The sequence below is a fragment of the Hippopotamus amphibius genome, chromosome 5, assembly GCF_030028045.1.
Source record: "Hippopotamus amphibius kiboko isolate mHipAmp2 chromosome 5, mHipAmp2.hap2, whole genome shotgun sequence".
Classification (NCBI taxonomy): domain Eukaryota; kingdom Metazoa; phylum Chordata; class Mammalia; order Artiodactyla; family Hippopotamidae; genus Hippopotamus; species Hippopotamus amphibius.
The window spans coordinates 52,829,184-52,852,553 of record NC_080190.1 but is presented as its reverse complement, the minus strand read 5'-3'; the positions used below and the strand labels follow the sequence as shown (position 1 = coordinate 52,852,553).

General features: G+C 44.7%; 1 protein-coding gene across 2 annotated transcripts in view; it reads right to left on the bottom strand.

The window, feature by feature from the left end:
- Positions 1-23,370, bottom strand: part of GRID1 (glutamate ionotropic receptor delta type subunit 1) — a 655,245-nt gene that overhangs the window by 185,038 nt on the left and 446,837 nt on the right. For both annotated transcript variants that reach the window (XM_057735455.1, XM_057735456.1), the window contains exons 7-8: positions 17,601-17,762; positions 15,713-15,832 (exon numbers count right to left, since the gene is read on the bottom strand). In XM_057735455.1, coding sequence (XP_057591438.1) covers positions 15,713-15,832; positions 17,601-17,762 — 282 coding nt within the window. The remainder of the gene's footprint in view (positions 1-15,712; positions 15,833-17,600; positions 17,763-23,370) is intronic.

Genomic DNA, 23,370 nt, shown 5'->3' with positions numbered 1-23,370 from the left:
TATTAATCAATGAGAAAGAGAGAAATAATTCAGTAGTCAATGATAAAGAGAGCAAACAATGAGCAAAAGAAGTAAACATTATCAGGAAAAATGTATACTAAATTAACATGTGAAGAAAACTCAGTCTTCCTAGTGATCAAGGATATGCAAATCAAGATGATTGTCTTGACCAGCAAAAATAAGAAGTCCAAAATACAGTCAGGGGTAAAGAAGAAGTGGATCAATGGGATATCATACACATCACTGGGGGCATGAGTTAATATAACCACTTTGGAAAATAAAATAATATATGTTGATTTTTAAGTTGATTATTCACAAGCCAGCAATTCCATCTCTGTACATGGTCAAGAGAAACTCTTGTGCATGAGCACGTGTGTAAGTAAAATAGTGTTAATAACAATAATGTTTATAATAATAATAATTAAAACCTATAAATAAATCAAGTGTCCAAGTCCAGGGAGACAGATAAATAAATCATATACTCAGAACATAAAATATCACACAGCCATGAAAATTAAACAACCTAGCTACACAGAACAAACTTTATTAACATAACACTTAATTTAAAATTTAGTCCCAGGAGAATATTCACAATACGGTATCCTTACTCAAAAGTTCAAAACTATTTAAACAACAATGCTTCAAACAGGAAGAGGGTGGCATGTAAATAAATATGTAATACAATCATAAAAATAAGGGAACTTCCCATGATAAATAGCTATAAAACCTATTAAAACGTATAAAATAACTGTTTTCAGGCCTTTGTACATCAACCAGTACAAGACCGCATCTGAGTTAATGAAAAAAACATGAGAGGAACCCAATAGTCACACTAGATCTTCCTACCTAAAGATGTTTTCCAATCCATTTTGCATGGATATCGAACAAAAGCACGGATTAGCAGCCTCAGTAGGTGGAGGGAACGGTTTGCGGTACAAAGGTGAGACAAATTTGTGAAGCATGTTAAGAGAGAGGAAGAGATGCAGTGAAAAAAGTACAAAATATCTCTGTAAGAATTGCATGCATGTTCTTGGATGTCTCCTAGGATATGTATCCAGCGTGCAAAGAATCTACGAGGATGTGACTGATCTGCTAGTAAGATGGAGAAATCAGCAGGTATTTCAGAGTCTCAGAATGCTGGAGCTATGTTAAACTTTAGGCTCAGCAAACTATAAATATCTTGATGAATATCAATCACTCTCAATTGACACCCTGGGAAGCTGTGTCCTAAGTGTAAGAATTCTATTCCTAGGTGGCGCAGTGGTTAAGAATCTGCCTGCCAAGGCAGGGGACACAGGTTCAAGCCTTGCCCCAGGAAGATCCCACATGCTGCGGAGCAACTAAGCCCATGTGCCACAACTATTGAGCCTGCGCTCTAGAGCCCGTGAGCCACAACTATTGAGCCCACATGCCACAACTATTGAAGCCCACATGCCTAGAGTCAGTGCTGCGCAACAAGAGAAGCCACTACAATGAGGAGCTCACGTACCACTATGAAGATTAGCCCCCACTCACCACAACTAGAGAAAACCCATGAGCAGCAATGAAGACCCAACACAGCCAGTAAAAAAAAGAAAAAAAAAAGAGTGAGAGAAAGACTACAATCATCAGAGAAAGATAACAGAAGCCAGACCTTTCAGCAGATCTCCCACAATGTAAGTGGAGAGATTTCTTAAAAATCACAACTTAACAAAAACTGACTCAAGAAATAATATAAAATCTAAATACACTCATTGCGTGTGTAATGTGTGGCCAACCTGAGTTTGCTTCACTAGTGGAATCTCCCAAACATTTAAGAATGAAATTACACCCATGTTACAAACTCTTCCAGAGATAGAAACACAGCAAACACTTCCTATCTCATTTTAAGAAACTCAGCCCTTAATAATCTTGATACTAAAACCTGACAAGGACATTACCACACAGGATAATTACAAACTCTCCATGAACATAAAGAATGATCAACAAAATATTAGCAGATTAAACATGGTGATATACAAAAAGGATAAGGAATTATGACCTGGCAGGGCTTATGTCAACAATGAAAAATTGCTTCACTTTCAAAAATCAATCAACGTGAGTTTCTGAACAAGATGTTACAGACTCATTTCTCCCTCCTCCTCCCTGTTAGGTACAACTATTCACCCTGGAAACAATGTAAGAGGCAACCAAAGGAGAACTCTGAAAGATAGAAAGGGGGAAAACTGGTCAAAGAACCTAGGACTGGACAGCAACAGAGGGATAGAGCACCCTATGGTCCCCAACCAACAGAAGAAAGCAAAGCCTTGAACTGGGAACTACAATCTAGCAACAGAAGGTGGCCCATGTAGGCTCATTCTTCGCCCAGGCAGCTCCACCCAGGGTCACTGGCAAGAGAAATCCATCAACAACCTGTCTGGCAAAAAATGGCCCCATCTAGAAACTACTCTCCTTCTGCACCAGCCTGAGCACCTGCCGGATCCACCAAAAGACACCAGGCAGCTGGGCACCACATGCGTATAGCCCAGGCATTACTTTTGTCACAAGACTCTGTTCCCCTACCAACCTACACTGAGGCAGCTGGGGAGCACCAATAAAGGAGATTCCAGCACAGCAAGTGCTCAGTCCATGAAGCTTCTTTTACCCCACAGACATGAGAATGCCCTCCATCACTGAGAGCCACCAGGTGGCCTTAGCAAAGTGTATCCTGTCACAACCCGGACTTAGCCAGGAAAGTGCTCTCCATTCCCCACAAGCAGCGTGTCCGGCCTGGGAAGTGCTCCTCATCTTCACAGGTCAGAGATTCCCTTCCTTCAACCAGAGGTACCAGGTGGGGTCCATCCTGGAGAAACTCCTTTACCTTCCTCAGGAAGCATAAAGAGGGAGCAATAGGAGCCCAATGGCAGGTAAACCAAGCAGACCAAATCAGCAGCACAAAATAGCATCAGCTCTTAAAATTAAGTACTCATTGTAAGCACAGCAGACAAAAATAGGCCAGACAGGTATGCTTAAACTAAACAGGATAAATCCCTACTAAAATAAAAGACTTAAATAGAATATAGTCTCCTAAGATAATTACCATGATGTGCAGGATATAATAAAAAGTACTCATCATATCAAGAACCAGGAAAATCACAACTCAGATTTAAAAAAAAAAGACAATCAACTGATGCTAAGACCAAGATAATCAGATGTTAGAATTATCTGATGAGGATTTTAAATTTCATTATAAAAATGCTTCAACAAGCAATTACATATTCTCTTGAAACGAAAAAAATTCACAGCAAAGAAAGAGAAAGTATAAAATAGAACTAAATGAAAATTATGGAACTGCAAATTAACAATAATAAAAAATATCACTGGATGGGATTATTCTGGAGTTTAAAGGACAGGGAATGGAATAAGCAAACTGGCAAATAGAACAATAAAATTTTCACAACATGAGACTGAAAAAAAAATGAATAGAGCCTCAGGGCCCTGTGGAATAATAACAAACTATCTAACTTTAATTTCATTGGAGTACCAGAAGGAGAGGAGAAAGAGTGTGGGGATGAAAGAATATTCAGATAAATAATGGTTGGCAATTTACCAAATTTAGTGAAAGACTTAAATCTAGAGATGCAAGAATCTAGGAGCTCCTAACAGGGTAAATGCAAAGAAATCCATATCACGATACACCATAATACAACTTCTGAAAAACAAACACAGAAAAAAATCTTGACAGCACACAGAGAGAAACTAGCCAGAAGAAAACCAAAGTAAATGACAGTAGATTCCTAATCTGAAACCATGGAGGATAGTAGAAATGGCACAACTTGTTTTGAGTGCTGAAAGGTAAGAATTCTTAACCACAAATTCTGTGTCTGGCAAAACTATCTTTCAGGAATGAAGAAGAAATAAAGGCATCACTGGATGAAGGAAAATGAAAATAATTTGTGGCTAGCAGACTGATCCTTAAATATTGGCTAAAGGAAGTTTATGAAACAGAAAAGAAATGGTAAAAGAATTCTTGGAGCATCAGAAATAAGAAAGAACAACAGAAAAGTAAAAATATGAGTATATACAATAGATTGACCTCCTCGTGAGTTTTTTGTTATCACATTTGATAACTGAAATAGAAATTATAACAAAGTAAAGAGATCCAAATGGAAGTAAGATTTCTATATGTCACCCAAAGTGGTAAAATGTTGACTAATAGACTGATAAGTCACATATGTATATTGTAATACCTAGAGCAACCACACACACAGACACACAGACAGACAGACAGACAGACAGACAGACACACACACACACACACATGAAACTGAAGAAATCTGAAAGCAAATCAGATTCATACATTGAATCAATGTCTACCATTGGAAGAAACAATAAAGGGTATATTGGATCTTGGGATCTGTCTGTATTATTTATCACAACCGAATGTAAATCTACCTTAACATCAAAATAAAAGTTTAACTTAAAAAATACTATGAAAAGGAAAAGAAATTAGGAGGTACCAACCTTTCCAAATACTGGGTCATAAAGTAAAATAATAATATTCAAAACACCAAGGTATAGTATTGATGTAAAAAAGAGAATTAATAAGCTAGCATCAAAAAGGAAAAGAATCAATGCAACTTACTGCATTAACAGAAAAAAGTGAAAATATAAGTTATATAATTATCTCAATAGATGTAAAAGAGCCTTTTACTAAATATAAAAATGGCTTTGACTAGTAACCCTTTTTGACAAAGCTGTTAGCAAACTGGAAATTCAAGGGAATTTTCTCAATCTGAAAGAAGAACACTTACCAAAAATATGTAGTAAACATAAGATGGTGCATTATAAAAAGTTATCCTTTAAGATTAAGAACAAGATGAGGATACCCACGATCATTACATCTATTCAACTTGAATTAACGATCCTAAGTAGTGCAATTAGTAAAGAGAAAGGAATAAAAGTTATAAAATTTAAGAAGAAAAAAACTCTCATTTTTCATAGATGATGTGATTGCATGTATAGAAATTCTTAAAGAATCTTCAGGAAAACTATGAGAATAAATCAATTACTAGAGTTCACTAGAAAAAGTTTCATAAACTAACTATATTTCTGTATACACAATATGAATAAGTAGAAAAATAAATTTAAATATATACTATATATAATATTATCATAAAGGTCACTATCTGAGGGTAAAAATCAAACAAAGGTTATTCATGATCTCTACAGTGAAAGCTACAAAACTGTCTTGAGAGAAATTAAAAGCCTAAATAAATTCAGGGGATACTTTATGTTCATGAGTTGGATTACTCAATATTGGTAAGATGTTAATTCTCCCTAAATTGATCTGGAATCCATGCAATTTCAGTGGAAATCCTAAACTTATAAGAAAATGCAAAGGGCCAAAAATAGCCAAGTCTATCTTAAAAAAAAAAGAAAGAGCTAGAGAACTTACACTACCACAACCCAAGAGCTATTCTAAAACCATGATAATTAAAATGGTGTGAGATTGGTGCACATATAGATAAGTGGCTAAATAGAATGGAAAAGAATGTCGAAAAACAGACCCACAATACACAATCACCTGACTTATAAGAAAGGTACTATGGCAAACCAGTAGGGAAAAGAGTTTGTTTTTTTAAATGAATGGTATTGGGTCAATTGGCTATCTGTTTTGTTTGTTTGTTTGTACTTTGTATATCTCGCCTCCAGACTCACTCCACACACAAAGATCAATCCCAGAAGTGATGCAGATACGAATGTGAAGTGTAGAACAAGAAAACATTTAGAATAAAATATCGGATATTATCTTCATGTTCTTTGGTAGGTAAACATTTCTTCAACAGCATACCACATGTAATAAACAAATAGAAAAAAGTTACATTGGGTAAATCGAACTACATTAAAATTAAGATTTCTGTTCATTAAAAGACATCAAGGGACTTCCTAGGTGGTGCAGTGGTTAGGAATCCACTTGCCAATGCAGTGGACACAGGTTCGATCCCTGCTCCAGGAAGATCCCACATGCCATGGAGCAACTAAGCCCATGCGCCACAACTACTGAGCCTGTGCTCTAGACCCCGTGATCCACAACTATTGAGCCCGTGTGCCGCAACTACTGAAGCCCACGCACCTAGAGCCTGTGCTCCGCAACAAGAGAAGACACCGCAATGAGGAGTCCGCACACCGCAACGAAGAGTAGTCCCCACTCCCAGCAGCTAGAGAAAGCCTGCATGCAGCAACGAAGACCCAACGCAGCCAATAAATAAATAAATAAATAAATAAATTCTTTAAAAAGACATCAAAAGAGCATTAAAGAGGCAACCCGCAGAGTGGGAAAGAGCAATTCCAGTGCATATATTTCTAAATGACACACATCTTGTTCTCCTACAAAAATGCATGAAAGGCACCTCACAAAGGAGATAGCCAAATGACCAACAAATATATGAAAAGGAGATCCACATTATTAATAATTATGGAAATAAAGTTACCACGGTGAGAAACCGTTACCCACCCCCCCAAGAATGACTAACACATAAAAGAGTGACAGTCCATGTTAGCTCCCTGAGGACCAGTGAAGCAGCAGCTGGAACTCCTAGGAACCACCGACAGGAGTATAAACTGGTACCAGCACGTTAGAAAAGGGTTTGGCAGAATCTATTAATCATACACCTATCTGTTGACCTGGACATTCCACTCTGAGGTATATACCCAACCGAAAGACAGACGATTATGTTCCCCCAAAAGATATATCTAAGAATGTTTATAGCAGTAGTATTGGGAGTAGGCAAAATCTAGCAACAACTCAAGTGTACTCAACAACACAATAAACAAAGTGTGAAATAGTCATGAAAGGGATATTATATGTCAATATGTATTAATTACATATTTTATTTTCTGTATTTCTCATGCCTTGATAGCTGGGGCCTTGCCTACCCCTGGAAAGACTGTCCCTCCCAGGGCTAGCCAATTCCCAGAGACAGTAAGTGACTAGCCTGCACCTGTGCCTTCATATGCAAATTAACCAATCCAGAGCCAGCACCCTCCAACCACCTCCTCTACGGCACTCTTAAACACTCTCAGCTACTATCCCCCTGCTAATCATCCCAGGGCAAGATATCGGACAAATAGGGGCAGCCCCTACACCCTGGAGCCTGCTGAAATTATTCAAACTAGCCAGTCCTAAGCCTGCTTTCCTGCTTTGTCCGTTCCTTCCTACACAAATCATAATAAACACTCTTGTTCACATTTTCCCCTGCTCCTTCTGCTTCCTGACTGAGCCTGGGACATCCGCATGTGGCCCTGTATGGTGTGGTGTGCCCCCTTCTCTTGGGAACTGTAACAAACTATCTTTTCAATGGCAGGCTTCTCCTGACCTGTTTACCTCACCATACCTGAATAATAATAAAACCTATACTTTAAAACCCAATGAGAATGAATGAACTATACATATGATAATAATAGTAAATCTCACAAACGTGATGTTGAACAGAAGAAGGCAGCTACAAAAGAGGTCAAAGTGCGTTAGATGTCAAGTGTTTCCGCTGATGACCAGGAGGGGGCACGAGGGAGCCCTCTGGGGACACTGGTGATGCTCTGTTTCTCCTAGGTGTTGATCGCATGGGTGTGTTCTGAACATTCACTGTGATTTACTCATGATTTAGGCACTTTTCTGTATGAGTGTTAACACTTCAGTTTACGTTAGAAAAACCACTAGGATTCAGCCACAACTATATTCAGAATAAAATAGAGAACATGCCAAAACTGGAAAGAATAAAAATAAATTACATAACACCTTGTATCATAAGTTTAAAAATTAACAATGAAATGAATACTAGCAGCAGGTAGACTAGAAGGAAAAACAAACAAATTAATTAGAGTAACATAAAATTGATTAAACAAACGAGAACTAGTTCTTTGAAGAAATCAATTTAAAAAAACTGTCAAGTCTAATCAAGAAATAAAGGAAGACAGCAAAAAAAACACAATAGTATCAATAAAAAGAAAGACATTTCAACAGGTAGATATTTTTAAATTATTTGCAAATACTCTACCGAGCTTTAATGAAACATTTGAAAATGCCAGTATTTTCTAAGATTTTCTGTAAAGCAGGTTACTAAAAATGACTCAAGGAAATGTAGGAACCAGAAAAGAAATTTTTTAAGATATTGAAGTAATAGCTCCAAGACCAACATCCAGCCCAAATAATTTTACAGTTGAATTTTTTCCCAACTTTCTAGAGCTCTGTCCATACAAGGGCAAAAGAATGAGCAATTCCTTATCTGCGTCATGAAAAGGAGTAAATCCTAATACAAGCTGAACACAAGCATCTGAAAGAGAAACTATCAGTCAATGTCACATATGCATCTAGGTGGAAAACTTCAACTGCAACAACATAAAAGCAAAACAACCAATTACATAAACACAGGAAGCCAAGGCCAACACCTGGGAAAGTTCTCCCATCTACAAAAAGGAGACACAGAAAAGAATACCCTCTTCTTCCCTGTGCTGCTATCCTTCTGGGTAGGGCACTTAGAACTGCCACAGCCATCCCGAAACTATGGGGAGAGCTCAGACTCCGCCCTGTGGACAGCCAAGAAGAAAGATGAAAAAGACTGGAGCCTTTGATCTGGGCACTGATCAGCTGAAATGGCCAACCCTAGCTCCAGGCCTCTTTTCATGTGAGATAATGTCTTCCTTATTGCTTAAGCCACTCAAAGTGAGCATTGTTAACTTGCAGACAAGTACATTCTAATAATATACAAAGATGAACTACACTTAAGCAGAGGAAAAAAAGAGTGTAAGAATTTTTGTTAAAAATCACTGAGGAAATACATAAAATTCAGTAGAGCATGTGATAAATATGACATTCAAGCCCACGGGGAAAGGAAAGATTACTGGATAAATGATAGAAGGAGCTGGTACTGAAAAATGTAAAAGATAGGCCATAACATCACAATTTATCCCAAATCAATCCCAAGTGGATGCCAGATTTCATTGAAATAAAATCATAAAAATTCTAGAAGAAAGTATGGATGAATAGCATCAACTTTGAAAACTGGCCATGGCTTTCTAAAAAAAACACAAACACATACATTTTTTAAAAGTCTCTGTGTGAAAGTATTTTCTTAATTCAAAAGCAAACACTATATGGGAACAAAGTACATGACACAAATAACTATCAATTCCTTTCTGAAAGAGAGGTTATGAGTCGACATGAAAATTTTCATTCCTGATATAAAAAAGCAAAGAACCTGAGGTATAATTTACAAAATGTGAAATATATATGACCAATGATTACTTTTTTAAATGTACAATCTCCTCAAAAATGCAAATTTAGTAGCATTATTTTTTCATACTGTTACCACATTAGCAAAAATGTTTAATATATTACTAAATATGTGAGTGTAGGATATAACAGAGACTTCTATATATTACTGATGGCTGTGTAAATTATTAAATCTTTCTATAATCAATTTTAAAACATGTACATATCAAGTACATCAAGAACCTAAAATGATTATCCTTGGCTTGGTAATTCCACTTACTAAAAAAGAAAATGAAAGAAATATAGATGTAATAAAAGTATATGTATTTTGGATATTTGTCACAACACTGTTTTATAATAATATGGCAAAAATGCCTAAGGCATCATCATATGGGACGATAAAATTAACGATGGCTCCCTGTACGTTGAATAATGTGTTTCCATAAAAATCATAGTTTTAAAGAATAAAGAAGTGAGAAAACACTCCCAAGACAGCATCAAGTGGAGAAGTCATGATATAAAATTTATGTACAATAAATAACAATTTGATAAATGTACATATTGCTGTCTTTATCTCTATGTACAGGGTGATGGAAAAAAGAGCAAATAATTTGGAAAATGCACCGGAAATGCTAACAGTATTTATTTCTTGGTTCAGAGATTACAGCTGATTTTTATATTCTTCTTTTCATTAATCTGTATTTGCTAAACATTCTACCCTAAAAGAGCACATGTATCGATGCTATCTTCAAAAGGAAGTGATGTTGCTTAAAATGAAATATTTAATTGTATCTTTTCTTTATCCCTTTACTCAGATGAAGCAGTGGTGTTTGTTTTGGTTCTCAGCTCTATCAAAAGTGGTTCTGCACAAGGGTTCGGAACGGTTGACATTTTACTTGGGAAACACGCTGCAAGAATGCTAATCCACAAAGAGACTGAAGTTTATTTCTCTTCTGTGGTTCACTGTGCACAGCCGGGAGCCTCTATCAGAGCAGCTTAATAGAGACACTGCACAATTCTCAGGCTGGATCCTCCCAGACCCGCCACCGCCCACCGCCCACCGCCCCTTCCGCATTACTGAACCCACTGCGTGGCTCCTGGTGTGGCTGCGAGAGCCATCAGGTAAAGGATCCCACCCGGGCTCTGAGAGGCTGCTCCTACGTCATTACCGGAGCTCTCCTGTCTGCCGGCTGGTGCCTTTTCCACCTGGCCTCACTGCTTAGAACTCCTGAACCCTGAGACTGCGGGACGATTTGTAACACAGTGCAGCAGACCTGGGTAAGAATGTTAATGATACACTTCCAAGCCCGGGGAGGGCTGGGGTCCTGTGGCGTGACAATCACTACATGATGAGCAATTATTACTTTGTGAATTATCAGCAGCCACAAGGCCCTCCCGGGGACGTGATATCAAGAGAGGCATTTGATTCCTGTCCAAAGCCAGCTTTTATGAAGAATCAGAATTGACAGAGAAGACAGAAGAAACGCCTTAAACTAGTAAAGGAGAACGAAGCCCTCCCATCTCCCTGGGTAACTGCTGAGCCAAGGGCCTGGGTGGAACTTCATGTCAGCAGGCTCTAGGGCAAAGGGAAGGGACTGCAAGGCCCTAATGCTGGCTGGGAGAGGGGGGAACGGTATCATCCTAAATTCAGAAAGGATGTTCTAGGCCCTTTGCCACACACATTCCGCCCCACCCCCACCCCCCACCCTGGAAACCTGGCTTCCAGCCCCAGCACAGCCACCTGCTTCTTGGTACCACCTAACGGAGTCTTTCCAGGCTCTGCGCCTCAGTTTCCCAAGTGGAGCTGCACAGCACACCACGGAGAGGCTGGGGACTGGGGAGAAAGGCTCAGATGACACTCAAGACCCCCTGCCCCAATTCCCTACCATCATAACCACAGCATGGCTGCTTCCACAGCAGTATATGTCGGTTGCAGTAAGATACTGCTGCAACAGATTTTCTAGGACTAGAGAAAAGCTGGAAAACCGCTGGGCTAAATTCTTTCTTAGTCTCTTGGTCCTAACACAATTCTACTCTATGGAAAGGAGCAGAAAATAGCCCCTTTCTCTCTCTTGTCACACCAACGTGTCCTTTGTCCTGAAATGTCAATGCATAAAGCAAACCCACAGGCTTTCCAGATGCTTCCTGCCCACTTCCCCACGCTCCTACCCAATGACACAGGCTAACCTCCACTGAGCTAACACATTAGGTGGATGGTGCTGTGGGAAATGAGGTTCAAAGGGCCTTCAGGAAGTTGGCAATTTTCCCAGAGATTCACTGTACCAGGGAAAGGAATGAGTCCCCCACAACAGAATCTTTAGGACAGAGAAGGGCAGACATCCTCAGCAATCATGTCATGGAAAAATGTTTCCACTGGGCTGTGGCTGGTGGGACACTCCAGGCAAGCCATGCTTGTGGAGAAGACAACAACCAGGTTCTCCTTCCTCCATTCACACATCAAAACAGTCCTCAAAACAAAACCTCATCAGAGGTGAAGCCCCCAGCTCCCTCTCAGCCCTTGGTCTTTATAAGAAGTGGAATCTGCCCCCAGGCATGGGGGGTGGGGTGGGGGGCGGGGATGGGCACTGCCCAGCATGCAGAGAACAGCTGTCTCTGGCCTCAGGCTTTGGCACACGGGTGTGGAGAGGAGCTGCCCATCCAAGGCACCTCCAGCCAGAAAGCCAGGCTCTAAGCCTCCCTGTGCCTCTCTGCTCTTGTAGGATCTGGGGTAAAAGACTCAGAGAAGGTGCATAGCTCCAGCCACCCGAAGCCGATGGCCCAGGCCACACGGGAGAGTTCTCACTGCCGAATGCTGCATCAGGGTCATTACACTGACTGACCCCTCTATTCAACCAGGAGGTTCCTATTGTCAACACCTTCCAACTGAGAAAATGAAAGTTCAGAAAAATGAAGCAGCTGCAAAAGCTCAAGAGAGGCAGAACCAGGAGCGTCACAAAGGCCTCCAAGTCAGAAAGACAATGTACGTGTGATGTGTCTTTGTCCACGGTAGGTGTTCAGTGGTCCCTCCTTGGCTCCCTCTTGTCCTGTGCTTTAAACAGCTTTCCCTGCTCCCATCTTTGGAAACTTTCCTACAGGTGGTCTCTACCAATCCCATCCCAGCTCAGGTCATGTGCTGAGGACATTTGCATGGACAAACCCACGGGACCCTCCGTTGGAGATTTCCATGCGAACAAAGCGAAAGCCAAATAGAAATGTGTAGGGCTCCAATAGGAACAAGCATGGGCCCCCGGGGCAAATGTCAGGCCAAGTCCTATGGGAGCTGGACATAATTTTCCAGCAAAGCCTGCCACTGGCAGGGTGGCTTGGTAATCACCCCTGACAGACAGCTCCAAGCAGAACCCAAAGAGGATTAATATTTCGCCTGCAGTTACACAGCAAGAGGATGACATAGACCTTTGATTTTGCCATCTTGCACTCCCTCAACAAGAACGCACTTCCTGGATGAGATAATTTAATTAGTATTTGTCCAGCACCCTGCAGTGAAAGGCGATCACCCACTCCTTCCATCCTCTGAAGGGGCTGAGTAATCCACGGTCTCGATGCCACTTAATCTAAAATGTTTGGGTGACTCGCCCTCCCCAAGAGTTCCCTCCAGGGTATTTACTTTAAGAAAACACCCATTTGCTCCTTAATTTAAACAATTCCTCTTGATTTAAATCTTAAAGAAACTACTTGGTTTTTGTTTTTGTGTCTGTGTTTGTTTACCATTGTTTTTTTTAAGATAGATGATAGATGATAGATATAGATAGATGATAGATAGATGATAGATAGATAGATAGATACATATACTAAGATATATATCATCTTTTCAGGGAACCCCTGACCCTGCTCTGCCATAAGAGCATCCTGCGATCAGTCCAATTGGCTCCTCTAGCCACTCTTACTTGGGCGTGGCCACAGAGAGATGCAGTTGAGGGGGTCTCCTCAGAGTTGCCCTTGCCTCCTAAGGATCACTGATCTTTGCACTGCCTTTTGTGTGCCTCTGAACCCTAACCCTACCATCACATCTGCTGCCCACCCTCAAATTTATTTTTAGGTTGCCCCAATTTCCCAGCCCTACCCCTCCCAGTCCCATCTTCCACCAGGAACCACAGCTCAGCTCTGTCTTTAAATGCTATCCTAGACCCATGCCACTTTGTCCCAATGCGCTCTCTTTGCATCATCCTGAAACCTCCCAGACCCTGCTTTAAGACACCCTAGGCCTGAATAACAAACATTTGCTATGGTAAATCCCATCCCCTGCTTTCCAGATAACTTCTCCTTAACAGAGATAAGCTGCCAGGCAGACAGATAACAACTGGGATATGCAGTTATTAAGGGCAGATTTTAAAATGACAAAAGGATACATTTAAAAATAAAGCCCACTTGAAAATCAGCTTCCCTTCCAACTCAATCACATTCAGACGGCCTGCTCAGCAGCTCCTTATACGGAGAGATTCCAGCTCCCATTGGCTTCAGGGTATCAGAGGAGCGTTGCCATGGCAACATGGAAGGCCCAGACACCTGAAGCGGGAAGTGGAGGACACAGCGCCTCCCCCTCTCTCACGCACCTGGAGTGGCCAGCACGACCCCAGTCAGCTGCCTAAGCCAAGGCAGGGAGCCCTACAGCCAACATTCCCACCCACGGCGGGGACCCTGGGGTTAGAGCTGAGCTAAAAGAAAGTGGATGGGGGTAGCAAAGGAGCCAGCAGGCAGGGCCTGATTTTCTAGGACCTCAGAGGAAGACTCAGGGATGAAGGCAAGTACTGGGGCACATATGAATGGTCACTGAGGCAGGCAGCAACTTTCATGCCTGCGTGACTGAAAGGGCTCCCTAGTCCTGGTTTCCCTTTGCCAGGCAGGAGTCCCAGCACAAGCCAGTTTCTATCATAGCCATGAATGACCCAGACCAACGCTGACCACCCATCCCCAGGCTCCCACCCACCAAACCTCACAGCTTTGGGCATCCCTAACAGACATCACAGGTCATCCCTGACACCCTCGACATTGCAGGCCACACCCTGGCTTTCCAAGGTTTCACACCATAGTCACCACTCCCTTTCTGATGCCACAAACAATTCTCTGAGCTCCCAGATGTCATCAAACCTTGGGTGTCACCATTGCCTCACAACCAATTACTGAACTTCCTTTGACCTGACCATCTCATGACTGTAGTTTCTGTCACGGAATGGGCTGAGCGTCCCCCACTCCCACATCACACATGGACCCCCAGCCGTCCCAGCCTCTCCCTAGCGAGCCAGTCCTCCTCCTCATGTTCTAACTGATGCGTGCACCCCCCCCACCATGCTTCCCAGCTCTTACACCCTCCATGACTTCACACCTACATCCTTCTAGCTGGTCCTCAAGGAGCACAGCCAGAGAACGCCTGCACCCAGATTCTCAATACCCTGACATCATGCAACCCCATCCTGCCACCCCCAGCCAATGCTGGAGGCCAGGCTGGAGGGCTCTCTGTTAGAGGTTTATCCCACCTGCTGAAAGCTCATCATGCCTTTTGTCTCCAGGGCACTGCCATTAGCAGAGATGTCTTCCTCGCAAATGTATAGAAATGTGTGTGTGTGTGTGTGTGTGTGTGCGTGTGTGTGTGTGAGAGAGAGAGAGACTGCAGCAGCCTCTGCCTGAGTCTATGCCAACCAGCTCATGCTTTAGTGCTTTCCTGATTAGACTGCACCCCCACCATTGGTTCCACACTGGCTCATAAGAAACACATCTGAGGTCCCTTCCATCCCCTGGCTTGTCACATTGACCTCTTGATCCTAACTCCTTACTAGACTCTTGACATCACAGCTCTCCTCCTCAACTTTGGGGGTTCCAACTCTGGGTAAAGGCCACCCCACCAGACCTCAATCCTGAAAATACCCCCCATGAAGGGGGAGGAAGAGACAGGTAACACTGAAAAGAACCCCCTAGGCCTGACACTTGCATCAGCACCAAATAAAAACAAGTCGAAGCCCACCCTGAACCCTGCAGCTCACCTGACTCTCACTTCTGTCTCCAATGGGCACCAGCACTGCCTGCTTCTCACCCTCTGAGGGACTCATTTTCTGTTCATGGCTTTGACCCACTCTTGGACTGGGGGACACTCTCTGGCCATAACCTCTGCCTCCTGCCTCAGTAATAGTCACGCCTGTCCCCGCGTTTGGGCTGATTTCAGCCACTCCAGGAAAACACATCGCCCCTTCTGGTCTCACCCAGGACCACAAGGCGAGTCCTCCAGGCCCAAGCAGCAGGACCTACTAGCATCGGGGGCCTCTGCTGTACTCAGAGACTGCATTAGTGGAACTTTCTGTCCAAAACCCCTCGGAGCCTCCTCCCCACCACTCCCCATAAACACCAGCATCAACAGCAGCATCCACAGAGAGAGACTGGAGAGGGGACTTCTGTGCTGGTCAACATGTGCTCGGAACACAGGCCCAACTCTCGGCAGCAGGAAGAGAGCATGGTTGGCACTCTGAGGCTTACCTTCCTCATGTCTTTGCCAAAGGTCTCACTGTAGGTCGTGCCAAGGATTTCAAACTGCACGTACGGATTCGAGCTGTCTTCCCGAAACTCCATCACTCCTGTGAGGCCAGTGATGTGGCCCTGCAGGAAAGAAAGAAAAGCCATGGGAGGGGGAGGGCAAACATGGATGGGTAGGGGATGGAGTCCCAAAGGCAAGGAAGAAAGAGGAAGTGGTCACCAAGAAGGAGGCAATCAAGGTCTGGGAAGCAATGGACACGCTGTAATAAGGAAAGAGTTGCTGGCAGTCTTGAGGCCTCGGAGCAAGATCAACACTCCCTAGGCCATGGTTCACAAGCGAAGTTCCTAAGGTTTGCCCCATCATTCATGCCATTGACGTGATCAGAGCATCTGCTCTGTGCCACACACCATGCTAGCCCTGAGATTAGAGAGGAGCGGCTTTTGTCCCCACCCTCCTGGAGCTCAGAGTCTTTCACTGCAACCTGCTCTAGAGGCTCACCTTAGCCTGAGCCAAGGGGGAAGGCCAAGGTCAGCAAGAGCCATCTCAGGCATGTGCTGGGAAGTGGCGGGGCAGCAAGCTTGAGCATTGGAGATCAAAACCCAGCTCAAGTCCTGGCTTTGCCATCTTGGGCAAGTCATCTCCCATCTCCCAGCTTCAGCCTGGAATTAATTAGACCCACGTCACAGAGCCTGCAAGGACCGAAGGAGAAAATGTGCACAAAGCGTGCTGTCTGGCACAGACTGGATATGCGGGGTGGGCCGGCTCTACACCTCTCTCCGTGGGCTCTGAAGGAGCAGGTGGCGGAGGGGCTGAGTGAGCCTGTGCTGAGCACTTTTCTTTCTTCCAGCCTGGGGTGGGGGTCTCGTCCAGCCTTGATCTCCCACAGACTGTGAGCAGGGAGAGTCTCAGAGAGCGAGCTGGCCCCAAAGGGGCCCCTGCTCAGGCTTGGGCTGTAGCAGATTCAAACCAACATCAGACTGCATTCACTGCTATAGAAACCATGCAGAATTTATTGTGACCGAGACTCCTGGCACTATAGATTTCCCTAAATGTCCTTTCGAAGCCTCTCAAAGCCAATTCACTCTAACAAGTCTTCTGTGGGTTACCCAATTCACTTCAAATCCAGTCGTTTGATGGATTTAGTCTCACACCTAAGCACATGGGGCACACGGATGTCCTACATGCTGAGGTGTGACACGAAATCCACCAAGTCACAGGTATGCTGATGCATGCACAGGGATGCACACACACACACTCACACATGCACACACACGTGTGCGCACACACCACACACACGCACACACACCACATGCATGCACACATGCACATGCACACACGCATGCACACACACTCACACGCGCGCACACGCATGTTCACACACATGCACACACACCACACACATACACACACCACACATGCACACACACATGCACACATGCACACCACACACACATGCACACACGCACAAACGTGCACACACGTGCGCGCACACACACACACAAGGTGAGGTCTTGCTGAGTAGTACATGCACTGCCAACTGAGACAAACTCTCCAGGGGACAGTGGCAGCCTGCACAGTGGGGTATCTGGCAGGCATGAGCAAGCCGGGTGCCTCCACTTTTTTACTTACTTGTGACCTTGGGCAAGTTATATAACCTCTCTGAATACGAATCTCCTTATATAAAATGGAGATAATAATAACACATATCCATGACCCCCATCTCACCAGCCCCTCAAATGCTGGGACAGGAAGAGTGGCAAGGGGAGAGGTCTGGGAGGGGCCTGGCTGGGTGACCACAGAAAGAGCTCAGCCTCCTGGAGGGGCAGAGAGTGGGGGTGCGAGGAGGGGCTTGTCTGTGGCCTTGGCCTGGAGGGTGCCCTTTGCACACACCTTTTTGATCGTGTCCAGCATGGACCTCCCTCCGTTCCATGGCTTGGTGGACTTGCGGATGCAGTTGAGGCTTGCCATGCTGTGCCACTTCCGGTCCTCCAGCTTCCTGTGAAAGGCATTGGCCAGCATCAGGACACTGTCGTACAGGTAGAGGTTGGAGATCTGCAGAGACAAAGATGGTGAAATCCTTTCCACTGGTGCATTTCCAGGTATGGGGAGAAACCAGCAGAGGGTTGGAGAGACTCAGGATGACAACACTGAGAAGTGGGACCCAATGTCTTGGCCATGATCCTCTGGCTTCCAGGTGGTCATCCAAGCACCCAGACAGGTGCTGGAGTTCTCAGTAGCATCAGACCTGGCCTGCTACAGGAACTAGAGTGAGAGGTGGATCTGTACATCAACAGAACCAGCTTGATCAGCACCATGACTGAGACTTGGACACAACTCTACGCAAGACTGGAGGAGCCACCCCATTCAGGTAACAAAGGATGGAGGGAAGGAGGGGCAGAAAGCTCGGTCTAGGAGGATTAGGATAAACGGTGGTGAGCATTGTAGGGAGGGCACCAATTTGGAGAGGCACGAAGGTTCAAAGAAGCTGGGCCAGGTAGGGCAGCTTCCACCAGCAATTTTGGCAAAGAATGAGTTAGTAAAGACTTGAGACTTTGTGGGCCTTATCAGTCTCTTTTGCAACTGTTCAACCATGCTGTTCTAGCAGGAAAGCTGTCCCAAATGATACATAAACAGACGGTGTGCCAATAAAACTTTATTTAGAAAATAGACAGTGGGCCACAGCTGGCTGAACCCTGGGTCAGAGGGACTGAAAACAGTTCAAGATGTCTGCATCAAGGGGGTAGTAGGGAGGCCAGGATCAAGGATGGAGGCATGCTGAGCCTCGTGGGCCAAGCTAAAGAGGAACAACATAGGTGACTTTAGGATCTGTGCCTGAAATCAGATCTGTGCCTTTGAAAGACCACTCTGGTCCCTGGACAGGCCTAGGAGAGATGGTGCCCTGAGTGACAGTGGCAGCTTGTGTGAGATTCCGGAGGCCACGGAGCCACTTTTCAGTGGCATCACTGCTGGCTAGGGGAAGCATTTGGAATTGGCAACTGTGAGCGCCTGAGAACTACCCCTCTGCTTAGCTGTCCACAGTAGACCTGGATCTTAGAGGAGACGCAGTCCACCTCAGCACCCTTGAGAGCATGGTAGTGAGGGAGAATTTGTAATAACAATAGGAAGAGCGGCACCACAGCGGTGAGATGCAGGTGTAGGACAGGTCTGGGCCACCCTCCTGACCATGATTAAGATCCTGCTCAGCATGAGCCTGGACTCCAGCAGTCACATGAGCCCTTGGCAGGGAGGAGGGCGGCCCTGCTCTCAGGTGTTACCACCAGCCCACCCCAACCTGCTCCTCCAAGGGGTTGTCGTGAAGCATGAAGAGGGGGACGAAGTAACGTCCATCCTCTGTCAGGTTTGTGACCCCTCACAGGTAACTGTTGCACAAACAACCGTTAGCCAAAGTGGGTCAAGGGGATGATTGTCTGCACACCTCAGCAGCAAGGTGTCTGCTAAAAATATTTCAGAAAAACAAAATCACCGGATATAAATAGGAGAATACGTTGGCCTCACAGGACTCCTGGGAAGATCAAATAGGATCCTTGGGCTGTAGGAAGAATTCCTGCCGCCTCCCACTGCTCACCAGTATGCCCCTCACACTCCCAACACCTCCATGCTTTGTTCTCAGCCAGCAATTCCCTTCCTCACACATCTTAGATGGGATACCCCCAAAGCACGGGCCCAGACAGGAACTTGGGTGTTGGGAACTGTCCTCTGCAACCGCGATCAGAGGTGGCCCAATGGAGCCGGTCCAGGGCATCACACACATCTGCTCCATCGTGCCCCTTCCCCAACTCATGCTGACCTCCGGGGGTCATCTCTGCCATGACAAGTCTGAGCAGAGCTGACCTCTTCCTCCATGGATGTCCTTGTGCTTGACCATTCCTGCACAGCCCTGTCCTATCCTCCCTCAACCAGTGTCCTTGCAGCGGGCACAGGACGTATGCCACTAAGTCCTGTGTGCCTGACACCTCTCCATTCTGTAGGTGTAAGAAACAGATGGAGGGTGGACAGGAGATGTCTCAGAGGTGGCAGGAGCATGCCTGGCATGACAAACCACTGCTGATTTAAACAAGGTCCTCAGGCCATAGGGAAGCAGGCATGTCAGTGTCTGATGACCTTTCTCAGGGTCCTGCACCACATAGGGAGAGAGGTCACTCCCACCACCGGGAACTCACCCCCTGTCCTTCAGGGAACACCATGACAGGATGCTGTCTCCCACCTCTTGAACCCTGAGGGCATATCCTTGAGGAGAAAGATTAACCCACTCCCTGCTCTTGCCAGCCTCTAGCTCTCAGGACCCCCTACTATTGCAAAATTATTTCTGGTATGTCTACCTCCCCTCTGAAATACAAACCAATAATGGAGATATTCTAAGAGGATGCAAGCCATTTAGAGTTCACTTGGTTTTATTTTTTTTTTATTTTATTTTTCCAAAAGAATAACTCAAAGTTGAGAGTCTTTGCTGATGTGAAGATTTCTCTTCTCAAGACGCTCATGGATCTCCCAGCCACCCACTCACAGCCAACACTATTCAACCAGCTGGGACCCTCTGACCCACATCCCTGCCTATACATGCACGTGTGTGTGTGCACACACACACACACACACATACACACACACACACACACACACACACACACACACACACACACACACACACACACACACACACACACACGGCAACACCTCCCCTGCAGTGGCCCAGACTAGCACCCAGTGGAATTTCCTTTTTTCCCTCCAGCACTTCTATTTACAATAAATTAAGGTACTTAATTACGTAAGTGATTCATACAATACAAATGAATGAATGCAGAAAGGCCTCTCATGAAGAGGAAAAAACAGGATGTGACTCAGAAAGGCCAAAGAAGAACGGGCTTGAGCACTGCTCTTTTCCAGGTCTATATATTTTCACCATATCTAGAACCCAGGACGAACCAAGTCACACAGTTGGTGCTTAATGCACCTTTGATGGATGGATGCATGGTGGATGGATGAATGATTTTGGATGGATGGGTATGTGGGGGCAAGTGAGGAAGATGGGTGGATGGATGGATGGATAGATGGATGGATCTCTGCTAAGCATGTACATAATGATCTTTGTTCACAAAAAGAAAATATAGAAAATAGCAGGAAAAAGAGATTTTCTGCCTCCAACTTTGACTTGAGAGGGTACCTCCTTTGTTCAAACAAAAACTTGGTTCTCGTTTACAGCTTGCTCAGAAAGTCCTCTTGATCCTTACTAGGAGCTGTTTCCATCTTCTACACTCGCTCCTGCGCCTTCTTCTATAAGGTACTGTCTCAATACTTCTCCCTGCCTTAGGCAGAAGCTAACACTCCAGTATTGATCTGTGGCTCCACGGGCTGCTCACCAACCTCAGCATCCTCACTTAGGTGACCTGCTAGGTTCACTGGTGGGTATACGAAGGAAGGGATGCTACCCTCACAGTCTGGTTGTCCAGAGAAAGGACTTTTAGAGGAAAATATCAAGAACATATAGTAAAAAGGCAGCCTCTGCTTGGAGCTCCCTCCAGGTCCTGAAAAACATAAGAAAAGCCTTTCCTCAGGGTGGGTGGGTGAAGACCAGTGTCTGAGCATCCCAGCTTGTTCAAGCCAGGACCCTGAGCCAAGAGGAGAGGTGTAGAAGGACAGAGGCTCCCAGCTGCATGGACCCTCACTCGCTGCTGGTCTCAAGCAGCGAACAGCTTGAGCTGGAGCTAAAAGGTCACAGGGGCAGAGAAGGGGCACTGGCCAGAAGGGCTCTTGCCTCTCTCTCACACATCTCAGATGAGGTCCAGCACAGAGTTCACTAGCAAAAGACAGACAAGCAGAGCAGACACTGTCACCTCATCCCTCTGCTAGCAGCAGCCCGAGGCTCTAGCTGGCCTAAGGAACACTGTAGCACAAAAGTGACAAAAAACTATAAAAGCATTTCGGGTGAGAGCAGACTTGAGAAGCTAAAGAGAGGCCAAAGTGCCAAGGCCAAGGGCATGACAGAGGAAAGATCCAGATGCACAGCAAAACACCTGGGACCAAGTCAGAGTAAAGTCAGAGGCAGACAAAGGCCAGAGCCGGGAGGGGCCTGAGGCTTTCCTGGGAGCCTGTGGCCTCCATTCTAAGTGGATACACCGCTGCAAGGGGCCGGGCTGATCCAGTTAGCCACACTAGAGATGCACACCAGGGTTCCCTTCTGTACAATTCTTTTGTCTTCTTTGGTACAACTCTCATTCTATCACATGTGCAGCTTAGCCTGGGGCCTGGAAGGATGAGCAAGAGTTTTGGATTCATCACAACCCAGGCCAGCTCCACTCACTGCTGAACCCCTGAATGGACAGCAGCACACGAATATAGCATGTGCTTAATAAATGCTCACTGTATGCGTGAATTGAATCTCCTCTTGAACTCACTTGTGAGGTGATGCTGAACAAGTCATTTAAAGCTCTAGCCTTATCTTTTTTTTTTTTAGGACTTCCCTCTACTTATTTTTTTTAAGCTCTTTATTGGAATATAATTGCTTTACACTCTTGTGCCAGCTTTTGAGGTACACCAAAGTGAATCAGCTCTATTTATGCATATATCCCCATATCCCCTCCCTCCTGCGACTCCCTCCCATCCTCCTTGTCCTGGCCCTCTAAGCCATCACCTTTGTTATACAGCAACTTCCCAGTAGCTACCTATTTTACAGTTGGTAGTGTATATATGTAAATGCTACTCTCTCACTTCATCCCAGCTTCCCTTTCGCCCCCCACACCTTCAACGCCATGTCCTCCAGTCCATTCTCTGCATCTGCATTCTTATTCTTGCCCTGTCACTGGGTTCATACCATTTTTTATTTTTTAGATTCTGTATATATGAGTTAGCATACAGTATTTGTTTTTCTCTTTCTGGCTTACTTCACCCTGTATGACAGACTCTAGGTCTATCCACCTCATTACATTTAGCTCCATTTCATTCCTTTTTATGGCTGAGTAATATTCCATTGTATATATGTGCCACATCTTCTTTATCCATTCATCTGTTGATGGGCATTTAGGTTGCTTCCATGTCCTGGCTATTGTAAATAGTGCTGCAATGAACATTATGGTACATGTTTCTTTTTAGATTATGGTTTTCTCAGGGTATATGCCCAATAGTGGGATTACTGGATCATATGGTAGTCCTATTTTTAGTTTTTTAAGGAACCTCCAAACTGTTTTCCATAGTGTCTAGCCTTATCTTAATGACAATAAAATACAATGTGATCAGTGGCCCTGGAGAGGTGCAGTGGGCTCTGATTTAGGCACTCTGTGAAATGCAGATGGTGATATCCCTGTGAGTCAAGTACCATCCTAAACTCTTTGCATGCATTTCTGTTTTTGGAGGGAATAGGGACCAAAAGGAATGAAAGGGGAAATAAAGGACCCAAGCAGGCTCCTGACTTGAATGTGGGTGAGCTGAGAGCTCGTCCACGGGTGTCTCTGGTGCTGGGACCCAGTGTGGGTCAGCACACAGAAGCATTGGGACTATTGTGAAGAGAAGCTTCTATCAGCCAACACCACTCGCCTTCTCCTCCAACGCCCCTTGGTCCGAAAGCTTTTCAAGGGCAAGCAGGAGTCATATCTGGCTTCTGCAGCTTCTGGGTCCAAAGACTGAGCAAGGAGCAGCCCTGAGCCACATG